The following is a 22,188-nucleotide window of genomic DNA, read 5'->3' on the forward strand; positions in this document are numbered from 1 at the left end:
TGAATCATACCTTGATTACAAATTATGTCATAAAGGAAAACGTCCCTAGCGGACGGAACAGATATGACAGCTGGTTACACAAAGAAAATGGGGGTTGGGTTTGAGTGAAAGAGCAGGAAGACTGAAGAACAAAGGGAGAAGCGATGTCTCTATCGTAAATACAGGATCTTAGGCATTCTAAATTACCGCCCATTTGGAAAAGGAAAACATAATGAATATTTACTCTGAGCTGCACTTCAATAGGTTGGTGGTAGATGGAAGGTCGAGTTGCCCAAGAGTTCTTCCATCCTTTGAAGAGTGTCTATGGTGTTGAACGGGAAACGTTGTAGTGTCGTCGTTGTGTGGTAGATGGGATACTCTGTCTGTCCTCTCCTAGCCCACGTTTACAACGGCCGCTGCTAACTCAACGGCTAGGAGGTATCACTTCTGTAGCGAATAAGAGTTCAAAGTTCATACCATTCGCAACCAAAGCTCACGCTGAGGTTGGCTTCGTTCTGTAGGTATTATCTGAATCCTTCTGACATCGGATCGTCATCCTAATGTACCCGGAACAGGAGGTTACATTATCGTCAAGGGCTTTTATATAGTGGAGGGAGAAGTGTGTGTTTCATAGTTTAAAGCCCATGTCTAACCCATGCCTAACCTTATGAAAACCCAAATCTCTCATTTGGTAGCTAAAATTGCATTTAATCTCTTCACCAATAATTTTATATTTAAACATTTGAATTGCACAACAATTCCATGTGAATCTGATAACTATAATGTGTAGACTTTCCCAGATACAGTTTATGTCGTTCCTTCATCAGTCATAATGTCTCAGATGACAACCGAACTGACGTCATATTCATTAAGTACCAACGCATATTTTCAACTGGTTCTATTACCGAAATATGGTTCCTTTCCCTCCACTTGTTTGATGTTCCCAGACTCTCTGTTTAACAAAGGCTATTCAAGAGTCCCTCTGTAGAGTCAAGAGAGAGGGAAGGGAGAAAGGTATTTATGGTGGGGGGGTCATAAACCTTACCCACAGGCCAACATCATGACAAGGTATATGTGGGAATGTTAATTTATCAACCTAAATTTACCAAAGTAAAAAATTATTGGAGTGAAGAGAACCACAGCACCAACACAATTACATGTATGTGGTCCATAGCTTTCTATACATGCATGTCCATCACCATCTTTTTCAGCCTTCCTCCTCTCCTTTCTTCATATCTTTAAGTCTTCCAGGATGGCTCTTCTTGTTTCCAGCAGTGGGCTTGCGCCGGATCTGATTGACAGAACCTTTCCTTGAGGGACCACCCTTTTTTTTCTGCTCCTTACATGGGTTGGACAGCTTCTTTAGGACCTCTGAGGTAGAAACATTTACAAAAGTAACATACATAAGTATAGACAGTTAATACATATTAAGATACATATTAACCACCACATACAGTGCCTTGCGAAAGTATTTGGCCCCCTTGAACTTTGCGACCTTTTGCCACATTTCAGGCTTCAAACATAAAGATATAAAACTGTATTTTTTTGTGAAGAATCAACAACAAGTGGGACACAATCATGAAGTGGAACGACATTTATTGGATATTTCAAACTTTTTTAACAAATCAAAAACTGAAAAATTGGGCGTGCAAAATTATTCAGCCCCCTTAAGTTAATACTTTGTAGCACCACCTTTTGCTGCGATTACAGCTGTAAGTCGCTTGGGGTATGTCTCTATCAGTTTTGCACATCGAGAGACTGAAATGTTTTCCCATTCCTCCTTGCAAAACAGCTCGAGCTCAGTGAGGTTGGATGGAGAGCATTTGTGAACAGCAGTTTTCAGTTCTTTCCACAGATTCTCGATTGGATTCAGGTCTGGACTTTGACTTGGCCATTCTAACACCTGGATATGTTTATTTTTGAACCATTCCATTGTAGATTTTGCTTTATGTTTTGGATCATTGTCTTGTTGGAAGACAAATCTCCGTCCCAGTCTCAGGTCTTTTGCAGACTCCATCAGGTTTTCTTCCAGAATGGTCCTGTATTTGACTCCATCCATCTTCCCATCAATTTTAACCATCTTCCCTGTCCCTGCTGAAGAAAAGCAGGCCCAAACCATGATGCTGCCACCACCATGTTTGACAGTGGGGATGGTGTGTTCAGCTGTGTTGCTTTTACGCCAAACATAACGTTTTGCATTGTTGCCAAAAAGTTCAATATTGGTTTCATCTGACCAGAGCACCTTCTTCCACATGTTTGGTGTGTCTCCCAGGTGGCTTGTGGCAAACTTTAAACAACACTTTTTATGGATATCTTTAAGAAATGGCTTTCTTCTTGCCACTCTTCCATAAAGGCCAGATTTGTGCAATATACGACTGATTGTTGTCCTATGGACAGAGTCTCCCACCTCAGCTGTAGATCTCTGCAGTTCATCCAGAGTGACCATGGGCCTCTTGGCTGCATCTCTGATCAGTCTTCTCCTTGTATGAGCTGAAAGTTTAGAGGGACGGCCAGGTCTTGGTAGATTTGCAGTGGTCTGAAACTCCTTCCATTTCAATACTATCGCTTGCACAGTGCTCCTTGGGATGTTTAAAGCTTGGGAAATCTTTTTGTATCCAAATCCGGCTTTAAACTTCTTCACAACAGTATCTCGGACCTGCCTGGTGTGTTCCTTGTTCTTCATGATGCTCTCTGCGCTTTTAACGGACCTCTGAGACTATCACAGTGCAGGTGCATTTATACGGAGACTTGATTACACACAGGTGGATTGTATTTATCATCATTAGTCATTTAGGTCAACATTGGATCATTCCGAGATCCTCACTGAACTTCTGGAGAGAGTTTTCTGCACTGAAAGTAAAGGGGCTGAATAATTTTGCACGCCCAATTTTTCAGTTTTTGATTTGTTAAAAAAGTTTGAAATATCCAATAAATGTCGTTCCACTTCATGATTGTGTCCCACTTGTTGTTGATTCTTCACAAAAAAATACAGTTTTATATCTTTATGTTTGAAGCCTGAAATGTGGCAAAAGGTCGCAAAGTTCAAGGGGGCCGAATACTTTCGCAAGGCACTGTATTAACCATCCTAATCATACAGTCTTAAATCAGGCTAGATGTGGGTTTGCTTAAGGCTAGTGTACTGCACATGTACAGTAACTAGGCAACAAAGTCACGTTACAGGTATTGTCCCATTAGGAGGCCACAAAGAATTACTTTAGACCATGCTCAGTGCTGGCACTGAATAAAGCCATGCAGTGGTTTCAGTCGGGCACATTTGCCTCAGTGCTGTGGATGTTTTTTTCATTACCTGCTAACTCGGGATGGCTCTTGTCAAGGTCATTTAGGAGTGGCACGTACTTCTGCCCTTCAGTCCCATCACCTCCTGGGGGAAATATGAAGTGAATTAAAGTTAACCAGTTTCATTACTGTAAAGTAACTTTAGTAATAATGACATTAACTTCAGCCATGTTAAGGCCAGGCACCACAGGCTAATAGAGATTTTTTTCTTCCTTTACTCTCATCAGATTGAACCTTTACCAGTTAAAAGTATACATAAATACAATAGATTATTTTATTACAATATGTGCTAATTTGCATATTCCAAGAATCCGTTTTTAAACACATTGCTTCAAAGCAGAATGTTTTTTAAATGTTTTATTGTGATATGACACTCAATAGTCAGACTTTTACAGATCATTTCATAAAAATATTGTCATTTCATGGAATTATTTAAAAAACACTATTCACATGTATGACGGATGCATATGTTGCATATATTTACGCATATAATGACATTTAAAATCAAAACAACACAAGATGTCAAATAAAAGTCTGACTAAAAGTCTACCCGAGTGGCACAGCAGGTCTAAGGCACTGCATCTCAGTGCTAGAGGTGTCACTACAGACCCTGGTTCGATCTCGGGCTGTATCACAACCAGTCGTGATCAGGCAGGGCACAATTGGCCCAGTTAGTGGAGGGTTTGACCGGGGTATGGGGTCATTGTAAAATAAGAATTTGTTAACTGACTTGCCTAGTTAAATAAAGATGAAAAATAAATTAAAAAAATAAGACCTAAGAACCGGTGTGTGGAATAACGTGGAATAATGTGAATGTACGTCGTTTGAAGACTGAGAAAAATGAATTGGAGCACAGGGAACATGATATGACAAAGATAGGCTAATGCAATTAAAATGTACTTTCCATAAATATTACCATTCATTTCACATGAATTACACTTTTATTCATATATCACTTCTAAACTGACAAATAAACATGAGCTATACCTTTTAATAATACATTATCACGTTTAATACATTTCTTTCAAGGAATAGAGCATATCATTAAATACTGGTCTGATGGGCAAATGTGTACTTTTGGGCAAATTCTCATGTCACTTTTCCCAATGTGTCACATACAAGGATTTTGTATGGCTGTTGAAATGTGCAGAACAGTAATCAGCTATGCCTGCCCCATATGTAAGGTCCTCTGAGTTGTTGCCGGTGCCGCTTTACTTTCTTAACTGTGTCATGGGACCTGCGCCTATGCTTGACACACTCCATTGAAGCATCATCAGCTCTCACAACTCCTCTCTGATTGCTCAAGTGTCACCAAAGGGCTGTCAAGCCACAATTTGTCCATCAGATTTGATATAGCAGTGGTTCCCTCATTGAACGTTGCTACTGCCATACTGGCTGTTGCGTCAATGCAGCTTTTGCCCACAAAGACAGGTTTGAGGCACTGCGACCATATTACAGAATTCAGACAGTCATTTACATTCTGGGTTCCTCCATGCTATATATCCTTTTGAGGAGGTCATTTAAAAAAAAAATCACCTTTATTTAACCAGGTAGGCCAGATTGAGAACAAGTTCTCATTTACAACGCGACCTGGCCAAGATATAGCAAAGCAGTGTGACACAAACAACACAGAGTTACACATGGAATAAACAAACGTACAGTCAATAACACAATAGAAAAGTCTATATACAGTGTGTGTAAATGAGGTAAGATTAGGGAGGTAAGGTAATAAATAGGCCGTAGTAGCAAAGTAATTACAACCTAGCAATTAAACACTGTAGTGATAGATGTGCAGAAGGTGAATGTGCAATTAGAGATACTGGGGTGCAAAGGAACAAAATAAATAAATAACATTATGGGGATGAGGTAGTTGGATGGGCTATGTACAGGTGCAATGATCTGTAAGCTGCTCTGACAGCTGATGCTTAAAGTTAGCAAGGGAGATATGAGTCTCCAGCTTCAGTGATTTTTGCAATTTGTTCCAGTCATTGGCAGCAGAGAACTGTAAGGAAAGGCACGCCAAAAGGAGGAATTGGCTTTGGGGGTGATCAGTGAAATATACCTGCTGGAGTGCGTGCTATGTCTGGGTGCTGCTATGGTGACCAGTGAGCTGAGATAAGGCGGGGCTTTACCTAGCAAAGACCTATAGATGATCTGGAGCTAGTGGGTTTGGCTAAGAATATGAAGCGAGGGCCAGCCAACAAGAGCATACAGGTCGCAGTGGTGGGTAGTATATGGGGCTTTGGTGACAAAACTGATGGCACTGTGATAGACTGCATCCAATTTTCTGAGTGTTGGAGGCTATTTTGTAAATGACATCGCAGAAGTCAAGGATCGGTAGGATAGTCAGTTTAACGAGGGTATGTTTGGCAGCATGAGTGAAGGATGCTTTGTTGTGAAATAGGAAGCCTATTCTAGATTTAATTTTGGATTGGAGATGCTTAATGTGAGTCTGGAAGGAGAGTGTACAGTCTAACCAGACACCTAGGTATGTGTAGATATTCTAAGAACCGTCCAGAGTAGTGATGCTGGACGGGCGGGCAGGTGTGGGCAGCGATCGGTTGATGCATTTAGTTTTACTTGCACTTAAGAGCAGTTGGAAGGAGAGTTGTATGGCATTCAAGCTCATCTGGAGGTTAGTTAACACAGTGTTCAAAGAAGGGCCAAAAGTATACAGAATGGTGTGGTCTGCGTAGAGGTGGATCAGAGAATCACCAGCAGCAAGAGCCACGTCATTTATGTATACAGAGAAAATAATCAGCCTGAGAATTGAACCCTGTGGCACCCTCATGGAGACTGCCACAGGCCCGGACAACAGGCCCTCCGATTTGACACACTGAGCTCTATCTGAGAAGTAGTTGGTGAACCAGGCGAGGCAGTCATTTGAGAAACCAAGGCTGTTGAGTCTGCCAATAAGTATGTTAACTTGGCTTTCGAAGACCTTAGAAAGGGGTTCTGGCATGTGGGAGCTTTTCGGCACAACACCGGAAAACAATCTTTTGCATGATATATGATTCAACATGGAAAGTTTTAAAATTAGAGGTAGAAGTTCTACATGAAAAATACTAACGAGAACGACATTTATGGCAGGTGTAATTGACGGAGTTGAGATAAAACTATACAAATCAAGTATTTATATACATTATTGCAGATGTATTTGTAGTTGCAAATGTTCCAAAAATCTGAAAATGTACAAATACAAGTAAAATCAACATTTTTGCCTGTGGTGCCTGGCCTTATGAACCTATCTATAACATATTAGTAGGCCTAGTAATCGTGTGTAGAGCAGGCAATGTGAGAAACCACTCTTTGATCCCATGGGCTCTTTAGACATACACAGCCTAGTGCCTTTATTATATTTGGAGAGACTCACTGCAGATGCGTATGAGAACGTAGCTGTGCCTCTCCTTCATCAGACTGCTGGCCTGCTCCATGCTCTTCTCCTTTACACTCAGGTTCACCAGCTCCCCTGTCCTGTCCATCAGGTCCACATGGTCTGTAGAGTACATCTGTAATGTGACATTTACACTGGGCTCTCTCAGTCTATTACATTTTCACTTATTGGTATTTACTCAGTCAGGAAACAATCTGGCTGGCTGTTTCTATCATTTCCAGTCATTGGCAGAGATACCATGTGCATACAACCTCACACGGAAATGTACTGTATAATATATATCCAATAGTATTTGTATCATGCTTTCAGACTCTTATCTTTTTGTAAATAATTTTTAAAATATTTTGTTTTATGTGTAATGCAATTGTCTTTATGTGTTTGGACCCCAGGAAGAGTAGCTTGATGGGGATCCCTAATAAACACAAATACAAACACTATCAGGTGCTTCTGAGGTTAAATCAAGAATCTAATACAACAAATCGGAAGTTCAACTGTCAATTATTCTACCCTTTGGGAGAAGTTCGGAACTGCACCTTGAGAATCCAGATAACATCTCTCCTTCAAACTGTGGATGAAGTCTATCACCCTGCAGTTCAGGTTAAACAGTTCTGTTTGGCCCTCTTTCAATATAAGAAAAGAGAAGTATGTTTGTACATTTCCTATAACATTGTATTACATTCATATGACATCGTATATCACAAAATTACATCTAATGTTTAAATGTGTCATTCTCAAATGATCTGTTTATATCTCCATAGGTCTCCGAAGGTTTCATTAGAGGTCAGCTGTTGGCCTCCATAGAGATGATGGAATTATACTTCATCATGATGATGATATAGCACTGTCTTTCACTTACCTCCAAACTGCACGGTGACAAACATTTCACCTTGTCTCTACACAAAACACTTTAGACCAGACCACTAAAGCCACCTCCCATAATGTTGCTACAAGTATCTGAAGCACTCACCTCTTCCATAGAGCCAAAGGAGTGATGAGTTTGGGTTTAGCACACAGTGCCACAATAGTTTAAAAAAAAAAAAAAAAATCTATGTTGTTGACTACTGTCATACTTAGTGACTAAGCTTCTGCACTGAGGAGGCCATTGTGAATGGCTTCTGCAGTTGCTCTGAGTAAACCAACAGTTGACAGGATACGTTATCCATTTGGCATTTTAAAGCCAGACCTGTAAACAGTTTTGAACTGTTGCAGAGCCAGCAAAAATGTTTGTCTTATACACACATCGAAAGCACATTCCCCCTGGTTGATAACCCATCTGACTCCCCCTCGTCTCTCCTCTCCTTTCAATGGAAGAGAAGACAGAACCTTTTATGTGAGGGAAGTGTTCTTGTTTGTTTCCATGGAGTCAACACACAGACGCATAAGTCCTCTGGCTTTTACTGCTACTTGTTAAACACGGAGGTCTGACTTAGATACTGTGGGGGATGACTTAGCGGGTTTATTGTCAGCCGACCACTAACTGGGATTAGACTGACCATTACCCATAGAGGCAATGCTACTCTACTATCTAGTGAATTATAATGACAAGACAGTTGTTACCATAAGCATCATCACAACAAATCTAAGAGAGAAATGACTTGTCTTTTACTTGGAAACGTTAGGATCAGGGATCTGAGCTTTTCCTCTTATTTCACAATACCACACACGTTGTATGTAATACACATTCTGCACTTAACACCATAACAATGACCAGTACAGGAGATCATCTGAGGACCTCAGTCCATTCATGGCACGTCCCGTTGACTTGTATGCTACATCAAATCAAATTGTGTTTGTGACATGTTTCGTAAACAAGAGGTGTAGAATAACAGTGAAAGTATTACTTACAGCCCCTCCCAACAATAAATATAGAAAAACATTTTTTTTAAATTGAAAAATAACAGGAGGGATAAATACACAATGAGTAATGATAACTTGGCTATATACACAGGGTACCAGTACCGAGTGGATGTGCAGGGGTGCGAGGTAATTGAGATAGATATGTCCATATAGGTAGGGATAAAGTGACTAGGCAACAGGACAGATAATAAACAGTAACAGCAGCGTACGTGATGAGTTAAGAGTTAGTGCGAAAAGGGTCATGATTAAACCATCAACACTGAACTATCAATCAACTCTTTCCCATTGTACGGACCATGAAGAGAATGTGCGTTGTTACTGCTCAAATTACACTGTCAATCAGATGAGACAAGAGTACCAGACCATCTAACACTTGATAGATTGTACATGCCAGTGACTGAGGCACTATAGAGTCACTCAGTGAGAGAATTAGATTAGCCTTGTTCCATGAGCACCATTTCTCATGGCCAAATGTACAGTAAACCATGTACAGTATCAGGATCACTGAGTCATGACAGGAAGGAAGCTATGTCTGTAACATTAGGTGGTTGTTACTTAAAGTCCCCAGGACATTCACAGTATTAGGCAAGACTGCCTTCTCTTCTTGTGCACCAGATGCATGGAATAATCAACAATCCATGTTTAATCTAGATATCTTACTGAATCAATTTAAAATATTGATGGGAGACTCTGTTACAGAGGAGTGTAGTAAATGCTTTTTTTAGGCTGGATCATGTTGTTGATCCCATTGAGACTTTGGGTCTCAATGGGCTTTTCCTGGTTAAATAAAGGTTAAATAAACATTTTTAAAATGACCCTCCAGTCATTTGAGGATGGCATTGTTAAACACGTAAGTGGTGAGTGAAAGAGATATTGGCCAGAATGGCCACTTCTAAAAACGTGAGTTGTGGAAGTCTTATTTAGTCATGTCAGAAAGGGGGTGAGAGTCAGGATGTTGTTGTGTAGAAAACACCAGTCAATTATGCTGGTAACATATTTTTTTTAAAACACTACAATGTCATTTCAGGAAGCCCCTGGGAGGACATTAAAAGGAGAATGCCCTGTGCCCCGTAACCTGGAATCATCCGGGAATTTGGATAAAAGCTGGGAAAGCTGTAGAAATCAGAGGAGCTCACAGTTTGTAAAAGGGGACATAAATCCCATGGCCCATCTGGTTTGGTCTGCCCCCTCCACAGACTGACCAGCCCTCTTATGGAGCTTCACTTCCCTTTGTCCAAAACTCCTCCCTTCTGGGAGCAGAGCCACAGTGAGCCCTGGAGCTTTCTCTGCACTTATTAATTCATGTTTGGGAAAACTGTACAGTACTTGTAATACTTAAACAGTTCACCATGAAAACAAAAAACAGATTTACTTAAAAAATATATTTATTTTTGGACAGGAGGTATTGCTGCATGCATTGCATCCGAAATGTGAGAATGCACAGAATGCCATAGATATGTAACACTTGCGAGAGAGTCATTTTAGTAAAAAATATAAGGTGTATGTCATTATTTATTTGTACCATTTAATTGTCTGTGATATCTGAAGGATCTGCACAGGTTCGTGCTACTGACAAGTTGAAAGAAGTGTAATGTAGAGAAAGTGACAGTTAGACAAGTTGAACGAAGTGTAATGTAGAGAAAGTGCACAGTGGTAGATTAGTAGATCCTCCTCAAAATAGTTTAAAACCATTATCATTGAAAAACTCTTAGCGAGGCAGATTTAAGCTTTGTTGCATTCATACATTTGCAAGATCAAAAACCTGAACGTCTAAAGGAAATGCACTCTCATCACGTCCATCTATATGGGACACAAACATGCTAAATCAATGAAGTAGTACGGTCCCCTTATCACACGCTTGAAACATCCCTGCCATCCCCAAATACACAGGAGTAATCCAATCACGTCGATGTTATTTCTTTAGGGCAAAGAACAAGAGCCAATTGTGAAGCTTCAGATCTAAGCACCACATGACGTCGCAGACCAAGAGAATAAACATCACAAACAGAATCACATTGAACCATTCAAGTAACATTTCTGCTATAAATAACTACAACAATGTTTTGCTTCAAGAAGCTGAAAGGTCCAATTGAAATGGTGCATATACAGTTTGTTTTGTATGGCTGCCTTTGTGTAGAAGCTCGGCTCCACTATTAGAATCCCTGCTGATAGAATGCCTCCATTAGGCCATCTAGATAACATGCGATACATCCAAACTCTGATCCTCAGCTTGTGAGCCTGCCTACCCAGTAATCTACCATTACACTCAGAGCTGACTCCCCAAAAATAAGAGCATCTGAGTAATTTCACAGAGAAGGCCAGGTGTTAAGGGATCCCTAGTAGATGTCTGGCACCAATTCTGTATCCATCAGGACACCCCAGAAAGCTTGGTGAAGCAGGTTTTATGTTTATAGAACAGTGATTTGACCTGGACAGGGGAGAGATCCTGCCTGTCCTTTACCTCTTCCATCTCCGGTCCTTTAGGAGACTGCTGGTGGTCCCCATACTGCAGGGGATGACATAAGGGTTGTGTCTGGGTCTGTATGAGAGGCTGTGGCAGAGGGGGGCTCACATTGTGATTGTGGAAACTAATCACAGAAAGAGGGTGGTTGTGAATGGGCGCTGAGGTCAGAACGGCCCCTGCAGGTGTGATATGGCTCTCACAGCTACAGGTGTTGTGCTCGGTGTGGAGGTCGAAGCTGAGGCAGTTGGCCTTAACCCTCACTGAGCCACAGACGCTGTTGTGGGTGGAGGTGCGAGTGCTGCCGCCACTCTCAAACAGCTGCCGGCGGTGGAGGCCCAGGAAGTGGCGGCGGATGATCCTCCTGAAGGTGTGACGGAACTCCCGGATGCGGTATGCATAGATGAAGGGGTTGACCACCGAGTTGCCGTGGGAGAGGATGATGGCCACGTATATTATCCACAGGGGTGGGCGGGCACACTGAGGGCAGAACAGGGTGAAGCAGTTGATGATGTGCAGCGGCAGCCAGCAGATGGCAAACAGACCCACGATGATGGCCAGCGACTTGGCCGCCTGGACCTCCTTCTGCAGGGTGGAGTGGGACTTCCCCCCGTGGACAGCCTTTAGTTCTATGAGCTTCAGCTGATGCCGAGCTGCCATGAAGATCTGCAGGTAGATGACCAGCATGAGCAGCAGAGGCATCAGCACACAGGCGAAGAAGTTAAAGTAGACCATGTAGTCCATGACAACCACCTCTTCAAACAGACACTCCATCAGGCCTGGGGAGCAGGTGCTGTTGGGGCGCTCAGTGGACTTGTTCCAGCCCAACATCGGGGTCAGGCCGATGATGATGGACAGCACCCAGCAGACAGCAATGATCCCCTTGGCACGCTGGCCTGTCACCAGGCTATTGTACCTGTGGGAACAAAAAAAGATATGGACTCTGTTAGTAAGACACACAATCTCTGGGTTTTTTTCCCTCCCCAATTGGTAGTTATAGTCTTGTCCCATTGCTGCAACTCCTCTACAGACTCGGAAGAGGCGAAGGTCGAGAGCCATGCGAAACACAAGCCGCGTTGCTTCTTGACACAATGCTCGATTAACCCGGAACCCGCACCAATGTGTCGGAGGAAACACCGTCGAGCTGGCGACCGAGGTCAGCTAGCAGGCGCCCGGCCCTCCACAAGAAGTCACTAGAGAGCAATGGGACAAGGAAATCCCAGCTGGCCAAACCATCTCCAAACACGGACAACACTGGGCCAATTGTGTGCCACCTCATGGGTCTCCCGGTTACGGCTGGCTGTGACACAGCCTGGGATCGAACCCGGGTCTGTAGTGATGCCTCAAGCCTTAGACCACTGCGCCACTCTGGAGGCAAACATGCTCTGTTGGCTTGGGGAGCATGAGTTGTCTCTCTGGAGGGTTAGATTCTCCCAGAGGTTAAGGGATAGTGAGTTAAATATTAAACATTATAATAGGCATATCATTCACACACTCTTTCTTTATGGGAAAACATCTCGTTTAAGTAATAAAATAGATGCTTAAAAACAAAATGTTAGCATTTGGAAGGAACGTCTATTTTGAGTGTGTCTGTCAGTCAGTGTGAGAGAGCAGCTAAGCTATTTGGCCTATTTCTGCCACATTCTCAAGATGTTAAAGTTCAAAGGTTAGCTATGAGAGATACAGGAACACAGCCCTAAACTCAGAACAACAAACTATCGTGGATGCAATAAGTCTGCACACACTATCAAAAAAGTGTATAAGTAATTACTGATTATTAATCCATTTTAAGGCATAATGTCATGTATATTTGTTTACATAGGAAAATAAACAAGTTGTCTAAACGGCTAACGTTTTTGACATGTGTATAGTTCTGAAGAGGGGTCATGGTCTGTATAAACTCGTAGTCAAAGGAGATTCCACTTATATCTGGATCCACTGAGGAAATCAAAAAAGCTCATCTGGCCATTTGGGCTAAAGATTTCAAGTTCATTCAAAAATAGCACGATCCTCTGCTGCTCTATTCTGAAAATAACTCTCACAGGTTTTAAGATTTACTTCAGACTTTTTTTGTTGCTATTTGCTACTGGCATGAAAACTACACAATGTACCTGCAACCCGGGTATGCAAATCAATCAATAACCCTATACAACCTCATAGGGTACATTGAAAATCTTTACAAAGTCTAATGTCTAACCGCTTTGTCCGTAATTGGGTCTGAACTCTCAGAGAGGAAAACAGCATGACGGCAGCAACATGTTAGCACATTCTCTGTTATGTTCATACAATGTTGAACTGACCTGAGCGGTATCGTGATGGCGATGTAACGGTCTATGGCGATGGCCAGCAGGCTGAAGATGGAGCTCTGGGTGAGCACCAGCACAAAGCAAGCAATGAAGAGGCAGCCATAGAAGTTGGAGCAGAAGCCAGTGCTGATGACGATGGCGAAGGGGATACCCAGCACTCCCACAGCAATGTCTGCCACCGCCAGGGACACCACAAAGAAGTTGGTGATGTTCTGCAGGTTGCTGTTGAGGCAGACGGCCCAGCAGACCAGCACATTGCCCAGCACGGATAGTATGGCGATCAGCAGTTCCAGCACAATGTAGATGACAGAGGAAGCATCGTTCAGCATGGTGAGAGGAGCAGCAAGGTCACTGAGGAGGAAGGAGGACCACTCTCCTCAAGGTCCATAGCTGCAGGCTGGTAGCGGTGGCCTTGCCCTGTAGGGCTTAACTCACTGCCTGGGACTATGGCTGAGCTCTCCAAACACTGAGACCACTTCACCTTAAAGCCTCTTAGAAGTCCCACAGTTGGTGGTCAGAGAAGCAGTCCAACCTTCTGTTTTCTTATCTGTTGTCCTGTCTGGTGCTCTCCTCTCAAGTTCTTCCCCTCACTGTTGCACAATTTAGCATGAAACTCCAATGGGGCTGAGACTGAGCCAGGAAGTGATCACAAGTGTCATACCGCTGCAGATAAAGGGAAGAAAGAGTGAATAAAGTGGAAGTGCTGAATGCCAAAACAGGAAATGATTGCAGAAAATACCAATGAATACTACAATGATAATTCCCATCAAATATTAACACGTTTGAAGTCAAACAATAAATATGACGGTGTATTATCTGACATGATACACTGGAATGTCCAATGTAGCAATTAAAATACACTGTAAAGTAACAGTTTCAGTGTTTACTTTACATTAACTGTACTGTATTCCCCATAAAACTGCTGTTCATCATCATTCACACTCGATCGAAAACCAACATCAAGATCTGAAATAGTCACCCCAGTAAAGTACCTGGGCAACTGCAGTGTTCATGTTAACACATGATAACTGGCTTCCCACCAATTCTTCTTTACCCCATTAACAACAGTCACTGAACTGTAAACCAGGGGTCAGGGGAAATATAACCAGCGTCAGAATGACACGATGGTGTTATGGAGCTACTATCCCAGTGAGTTAAATGTCAGCTGTACCAGAGAGAGGAAACAATATGCTTCAGGGACTGGAATGTTCTATATGTCCCCATGAGATTGCCCAACCCCTGCCTGATAATGGGAGAGGAGTCTTGAGGACGTCCAGAGAAAGATTCACTAAATGAGGTTATGAGAACACCAAACTAATCATTTAGATTTTGTTAGATGGGTGTCGTCATGCTCAGGACAAAAAAAACAAAAAAAAACAATTCAAGTAGTGCAGTGTGTGATTTGAGAATACAGCAGGCATAATATACACTCGACAATTGTTTTAAATTAGGTCTAATTTGTCAATCAACTGAGGTCACTGTGCAACACTGAATTCCCTGGAATTGTATGTGAGAGTGAAGAGGTTTCCAAGCTCCTTCCGTACAGAACTCTCATCATGTTTATGGAGGAGAATTCCCACGGTGAAGCCAAGGATGTTTTCGAAGGTTACTCATTGTTTCAGGAGATAGCAGCTGTGCTGGAACTGAAAGGCTTTTGCTCTCAGAAACATTTCCCTTTTGGTGGGACTGAGGTTTTTCTCCCGACCGATCTCAGTCACTGTATACGTTTCCACACTGTTTTAACTTTATATCACACACATACAGTATAAGTAACAAAAATAGGCGGTTGCAAACTGTATGTATGTAGTCATAGTGTAGTATATAGTACTCTGTAGGAAAACCCCCGTGACAATGCAGAAAGCCTCATATGGCTACATTGCTATACTGCATGTGAGAAAGGAAGAGGCATAATTATGTTCACCATCACACAGACCGAGTCACAAGTGAAGGTGCAAAGAGGTACATTTAATATAGAGGTTACAACTGAATTAGAAGTGATATCTCAATGTGAACCGTGTGTGTGTGTGACCCTGTCCCAGTCACCTTACAACAGCTAGGTAATAACACGGTATTTCATTTGTCCTCTTTGACAGCACTTGAGGGGCATGAATAGTCAACCATGTTAAATGCCTTTATATTCCATCCTGAAATGTTTCTCAACAGTTGTAGCCAACAAGAGTTCTGACAGTATTCTGCTCAACAGTGGGTCCTGGTGGTTGGATGTAAAACCAAAGGGGTGTATTCGAAGTGCATTGATATCTCAATTGAAAGGTACTGTATGTTTCAGATTGACACAAATGTAAAGGAATTCAAATAATGTCCATGAATAGAAACCAACTGAGCATACAGGGCCTTAATAAGTGCACATAAACAGCTTAATGTATAACTGTTTGCCCAGAAAACACTTTAGTAGATTACCTGGAAAAGTCAAATCATCGTGGTAAAACCTGCTACATCCTGTTCACATGTGGAAACCTATACCTGGAAAACCCATAAACATTATCCTTACCAGAAAGTGACAGTATTATTCCCTAGCTCTCTCGTCTCCCTCCTGTAACTCCCTATCAAAAAAGGGAGTAGACCAGAACATACAACGGAATTTGTGTAAATACAATGTCTAGAAATCGATAAAGTAATTCCAAACACTCCCCAAATTGTACCGAGCACAATTGTCCATAAAAAAAACTTGGCATAGGCTACTGTCCAGTTTCTGTATACCTGGCTGAAAATGATTTTGATCGCACCAGGATCAATAACTGTTGTATAAACTTTCAAAATATTTAATTAGGCTATTCATTAATTTGATTTAAATAAAATACTCTAAATAGAAATACAAACCATTGGACTTCTATCTAATGCTATTCTAATCCTATTTTCAATTTCTAAAAAACGTACCTTTTCAATATATCCCTCGACGTGTCTTATTCCAAATGAATCACAACCTAATCGAAATAGTTTGCATCATGCCAATAAACATCGCTCGAATAAAATAATTCACATTATAGGCCTACGTTTTAAGTGGCGTAAAATAGAACTCGCGTTGTAAAGGATCATAGCTGGGGAACGTAATCTGATAGGCAATTTGTGCGCTCAAACTGTTTGACTACTGATGCTTAAACCGATTCTCCTCGGTTCAATATCGCACAGGCGGACCAGACTGACACGTGACCCCAGCAGCACAACATAGGATAATATCAAACGCTTTTGGGAACTTGGGCAGAAAAAGTTTACATCAATCAACTGAGGCCAAGAGGACAATCTCGGAGTTTATTTCAATAAGATTTATTTTTCACAAAAGCATGTGTAAGGTGTCAATTCACGCTGTTATTTGAGATTTTCTGAGATTATCCTATTCAATAAATAAATTATGAAACGTTGAAGAAAAACATAATTGTTCCAATAAATGTTTAAGAAAAAAGGGAATTGTACAGTTCTAAAGTTAAATGTGCGGGTTAATGGCGCATCATGCAGCATTTGCAGTGATACGGCCTCTGCAGAATTCAGTGCATTCATACTTCTTGCGCTAAACCAGAGCTGTTGAGCAGAACTGTTGTGATGGAAGTTGTCAACGAAGTGAGTCTGTGTTTATACAGGACCTGCTGCTCCCACCTACCGTCAACCAACCATGTCAATGTAGACCTATAAGGTGCCCTCCGCATTGTTACAACATTTGGGAGGCGCATGGCAATTCGGTATGGAGCTCAATTTGGCCTCTGCATGCATCCAGCCTCTGCATGCATATGCGTCACACATATGGAGTTTCCTACCACATTTTCAGATCAAGCATAAATGGACTTTTAGGGTAGGGGTGCAGGCCTTCACTTCATCACATATAGTCTGGCGTTGTAGACGGGTTAAAGCCAATTTATGCTTGATCTAAAAATGTGGTTGGAGGCTCCATCTCAAAGTAAATGCTGTATGGCCACTTCAGAAAGACATATTTACCATGCATTGCCTTAAATTAGCAACTGGGGGTGAGTTCAGGTGAACAAAAACTGACCCCCACATCCCTAACATAGGAAGAAAATAAAAAAGTTTGGGCTGATTTGTTATTCAGAATAAAACACATGGAAGGGAAAGCATTGTGATTGAGCTCTTCATCTGGTATACACTGTAAAACCTATCTTCCCCTCTGCTAATATTTGTCATGTTAGCAATAGACTTTACAGGCTATGGACTTCATCTTTGACATTTGAACAGATATTATCCCAAGACTTGGGAATGAGATCACTGGCTAAAGTTCACATTCGATTGTGCATATTGGAAATATTCAGTACTTAAATCAGAATATTTTTTCATCTCCATATTATCCTCTTCACTTGGGTTGTCATTGTGTGCAAACTAAAATAATACACCATTACTTTAAAACCTTCAAATCATCATCTGTTCAACAGTTACCAAACAGTTCATTGAGAAACAGCTTATTCAGGGGAATCTGGGTATTATCACATCATTCCACTTAACAAAAATACAGAAATACTCCTGAGCAGCATGCCAATTGCATCCTCCCTCAAATCTTTGACATCTGTGGCATTGTAGAGTGGCCGGCACATTTTAGAGTGGCCTTTACTGTCCCCAGCCCAAGGTGCACCTGTGTAATGATTATGCTGTTTAATCTGCTTCTTGATATGCCACACCTGTCAGGTGGATGGATTAGTTTGGCACAGGATAAATGCTCACTAACAGGAATGTAAACAAATGTGTGCACAAAAATGAAGAGAAATAAGCTTTTGGTGCATGTGGAACATTTCTGGGATCTTATATTTCAGCTCATGAAAAATGGGACCAACAATTTACATGTTGCTTTTATATTTTTGTTCAGTATATATCGCTCCTTATCAGAACAAAGGCTGCTGCTGTATTCCAAATCCCACAGGCTAGCGGACTGAATTAAACACTTCATTCATCACAATCTAATTTGATCTAAATTATCCCAGTAAATTTTAATATGCCCTAGCCCTACAGAGTAGAGTTAATATTAGTGTTGCCTGTTTCACAAGCGATGAATGCTTTTTGTTTATCAGTGCCTTCATTAACTTTAGACCAGTAATCTGATAATACATTCAGCGCAACATTTAAATCATAGCCTCTTACTCTATAAAAAGGGGGATATGACTGAATTAACCACATGGCAAATTCATTTATTCCTTCACAAAACATAACACGTTCCTGTTGCAATGATTCTTTAATATTACTGGTCTGCAAAACAAAACAATATAAATACAGATAAGCCTTTACATTTTTTTACCGAATTGTTGATTATCATAATGTGCATTTGGCTTACTTCCCTACACCATACTCTTGATATTATCATTACCCAATCAACAGGATACATTTTGATTCAAGACACTCCATTGGAAATTCATATTGTGGCAATCATGACTTAGAGACAGAATGAGACAAAAGGAAACATGGGTCTCTTGGCCTCCTTATTACCAAGTAAAACTCTGGCAAGAATGACATACATTTGTAGGCAAAAGGCACCATTAATAAGAACCAAAAGAAAGCAGCTTAGAAAAACATCAACCTTTCAAGTAAACAGAATGAACCTCTAACGGACCCGTAAAAATAATAACATGCTTTAAAGTCCTTTTCACATTTTCTTTTGTGAAGTAGTGTAGAAAGAAACGGAAGAAAATGCAGAGCGAAATACAGAAGCCATGGAAAATATGAGCAACATATGGAAATGAAATCAAGCAAAATCAGACCAATGTTCTTCAGTGGTGAATGATATGTCAAGATGGTATCATCCTGATATTTTAACACATTGTATTATCTAATAGGTCAACTACATTCTGTCTACACTGTACAGTTGAGTAGAATGTTAGGGCAAGGGTTCAAGTCCTCATAGATCACAACATGAAGGACCACTTATCAATACCAATGTCCATTGGAACATGATCAAGAGATTCCATTTTTAACACTTGGCAAGAAGTAGCTTCACATAATAGAATAATTGCAGACCAACTGGTGTTTGGATCCAATGCAAATCAAATTTAAGACAGGGTTGCAGTATAGCAATGGGAATCATAAATAGACGAGTTAGCGTTGACATGCTGTGCTCACTGTTCAATAGTAAATACCGTACATGATAATAATAACAGTCACAGCACATGCGCTCTCACAAATGAGTGTTTATCCATACAATAGACCACCAACACAACATTTAACCGCCCAGTCTTACTCTCCAACCACACTGATCGACATAAAAAAAACAAGCAATTGTGTTTCAAGTTGTGCTTTGTCAAACACCATGCAGTGCACCTGTACAGCTGGTGGGAAGGTGGCTTGGCAAGCAGACAGGCGCAAATGTGCTTTTAAATATATTCAGAAAAATGTTGTCCCTACAAAGTTATGGTCACATGCGAGTGTGTTAGATCATAGACGTAAGGGGGCCTAAGCCTAAAATGGTACACCAACGACGGCGTATCGATTGCATACTGTACCATTCTGAAATGATACAGGAGTGTGGCTGGGACCACATGAAAGGCAAATCGTCATCATACATTATGAGTTTAGGAGAGACATCAGTGCAGCAGTGTGATGAAAAGTCATAGATTCACATTATATGAAGTTTACATTAACATTTGTAACACTTGCATCACTACACTCCGAGGTGGATTAAACCATGCTAATTAACCCACACAAACTTCAATAAGCAGAGGCTCAATAACATAACACAGTCATTCTTCATTCCAATATCTTTCTTGGTGACTATGTAAACTACATTGAATTGATTTACACATGATTAGTGTTAGTACAGCTTTATCAATAAAGTCAATTGGGTGGCAAGTGATAACACGAAGAAAGCTCAAATATAAAATGTACCATTGAGTTCCTTGTGCATCTCTTGTAGTTATCCCCCCCCCATGTTAAATGTTACTAGCAAGATGGAGTATATCAAGTCACAGAGTTAGATTACACACACAATAACTTAGTCATTGTTGAGCTCAGAGGGTCTAATAACACACAAATCTTACAGTTCAAGACAACTGGACTGTGACCAATCTTGGGAATTTCAGTCTGCTGTTGGTGGAAGTAATGTGTCAAAACGAACAATGTGTTAATACATTTGGCTCCAGCAGCAAAACGGATGCGTTCTGAATCTGAAAAAAACTCTTCCCCTATCATGATTGATGACAACAACAAGAGAACATCCAACCCTGAGACTCAACATGCTGGGGAAACATTTACCACAATCAAATCACCAAGAGCTAGGACTTTTTTGGAAGTCTAGCCCTTGACTTCACATAGATAGGACACTTGAGCAAGTTACTTTTTTGGTTCAGGATTAAGACAGTTCTATTTGAGAAAACCATCACTGAGAGACATTGTGTTGGTTCTGTATAGCCTATTGTTTTCTATGAGTTGGTCTCTGTTAGCAAAACTAATTATGTTAACGTAGCAATGATCACTCTCCTAAAAATAGTCCAAAAGCACATCAAATTGTAACTTGAATCTTACAGGTGACCAAGAGAGCACCTGACAGCTTTTCCCTTTTGATGTAGCTAGTGTTCATAGAACTGGAGAATCACTTCTAAAAAGCTTCACTTAGATTCCTCCAAAGCTGCTTTGAAAGCTTGGAGCATTGAAACGTTTCATTTGAGCAATTTTTGCTCCAACCGTCTCTTAGTAAACCTCCAGCGATGTAAATCAAACAGGCACTTAATCCATAATAGAAGAGGCCCCTTCACAAAGTGTTCAATGGGTCAGGAAGACAATGGAGCAAAAAATGCCTTGGCTGATTTCCATAGAAAATTTGTCCCATGATTCCTAGGGTGGACACACTGCACACTGGGTATAGTTTGGCTTAAACATTTGGGATAACCACTTGGTTAGAAGAATCAAAGCCAGGTGCAAGGCACAAAGGCTGGGATAGTCTGTAGCATGTTCCCCAACTCTGGTCAAGGAGAGTAGAGCTAGTAGATCTGCAGGCTCTTATCGTAGCTCAGATTATACTGGTTTAACCAGACAATCTGCACTGAGGATGACCTCAAATGGGTTATCCAGTAATGGATAAGAGTAAAAATAGCATCCCAAACAGAGCTGGCCCTGAACAGGTGCTTGAAGAGCCCTTAGGCTGTGTTCATCACACTAAACGTGTCAGTGAAAAATGTTCATCATAGAAATATCCATGATTAGCTTTAGGAAGTCAACTTTAGGAAGTCAACAGTGAGCTTATTTCTACGTTTCTTATGGTGACTCAAACTAGAAGGCGTCTAGACGAGAGACAGAGCGGCCGGTGTGCGGCATGGCTGGGTGTTGGGGTGAAGGGTGGCTCAGTGAAGTGAGGCATAACAGCTGAGTTGAATGTCGAGTTGAAGTGTTGGAGGTGCTCTAAGGTCAGAGGAGCTAGCAGGCTGGACTGCAGGTTGTGCTTGCCATGTTGGGTGGAGAGATCACATCAGGTCTCAAAGTACTTGTAGATGGCTGTGACATAGGTCATCACACTCTGCCAGTCTGGTCTCTCAGTACTGGCCATCTCATTGAGGTCCTGCAAAACAGAGAATGAGACCAGGTTGAATAAACAGGGTCTTTGTTATTAAGATACATCATGCCTAGAAAAAAGGCTGTGCCATGTGTTCATCTTTGTATTATATACACACACACATACATATACATACATATACACATATATATATATATACACATATATATACATATATACACATATATATACATATATATATATATATATATATACATATATATATATATATATGTATATATATATATATATATATATATATATATATATATATATACATATATATATACATATATATATATATATATATACATATATATATACATACACATATATATATATATATATATATATATATATACATATATACACATATATATATATATATATATATATATATATATAT

General features: G+C 40.8%; 3 protein-coding genes across 7 annotated transcripts in view; all 3 read right to left on the reverse strand.

Annotated features, from left to right (window-relative positions):
- Positions 1 to 956: 956 nt before the first annotated feature.
- Positions 957 to 7,981, reverse strand: LOC110535896 (uncharacterized protein C22orf15). 2 transcript variants are annotated; one of them, XM_021621258.2, is made up of 5 exons: positions 7,638 to 7,981; positions 7,204 to 7,290; positions 6,650 to 6,772; positions 3,287 to 3,361; positions 957 to 1,350 (listed from the first exon to the last, which is right to left on the reverse strand). In XM_021621258.2, the coding sequence occupies exons 3-5, from the start codon at positions 6,756 to 6,758 to the stop codon at positions 1,187 to 1,189; spliced, it is 348 nt and encodes a 115-aa protein (XP_021476933.2). In that variant the 5' UTR covers positions 6,759 to 6,772; positions 7,204 to 7,290; positions 7,638 to 7,981; the 3' UTR covers positions 957 to 1,186. The 2 variants fall into 2 exon arrangements, with proteins under 2 accessions (XP_021476933.2, XP_021476935.1); XM_021621260.2 differs by having other exon boundaries at positions 6,650 to 6,785.
- Positions 7,982 to 8,597: 616 nt separating this feature from the next.
- On the reverse strand, positions 8,598 to 16,411 carry adora2aa (adenosine A2a receptor a). Of its 3 annotated transcripts, none has more exons than XM_036935721.1 (4): positions 16,190 to 16,411; positions 15,713 to 15,775; positions 13,289 to 13,957; positions 8,598 to 11,904 (listed from the first exon to the last, which is right to left on the reverse strand). In XM_036935721.1, the coding sequence occupies exons 3-4, from the start codon at positions 13,621 to 13,623 to the stop codon at positions 10,896 to 10,898; spliced, it is 1,344 nt and encodes a 447-aa protein (XP_036791616.1). In that variant the 5' UTR covers positions 13,624 to 13,957; positions 15,713 to 15,775; positions 16,190 to 16,411; the 3' UTR covers positions 8,598 to 10,895. The 3 variants fall into 3 exon arrangements, with proteins under 3 accessions (XP_036791616.1, XP_021476937.1, XP_021476936.1); XM_021621262.2 differs by lacking the exon at positions 15,713 to 15,775 and adding an exon at positions 15,804 to 15,855; XM_021621261.2 differs by lacking the exon at positions 15,713 to 15,775.
- A 2,049-nt stretch (positions 16,412 to 18,460) lies between these two features.
- Positions 18,461 to 22,188, reverse strand: part of specc1la (sperm antigen with calponin homology and coiled-coil domains 1-like a) — a 31,235-nt gene continuing 27,507 nt past the window's right edge. For both annotated transcript variants that reach the window (XM_021621266.2, XM_021621264.2), the window contains exon 16: positions 18,461 to 21,788. In XM_021621266.2, coding sequence (XP_021476941.2) covers positions 21,699 to 21,788 — 90 coding nt within the window. In that variant the 3' untranslated portion in view covers positions 18,461 to 21,698. The remainder of the gene's footprint in view (positions 21,789 to 22,188) is intronic.

The sequence above is a fragment of the Oncorhynchus mykiss genome, chromosome 11 (assembly GCF_013265735.2).
Source record: "Oncorhynchus mykiss isolate Arlee chromosome 11, USDA_OmykA_1.1, whole genome shotgun sequence".
In the NCBI taxonomy this organism is placed as follows: Eukaryota; Metazoa; Chordata; class Actinopteri; order Salmoniformes; family Salmonidae; genus Oncorhynchus; species Oncorhynchus mykiss.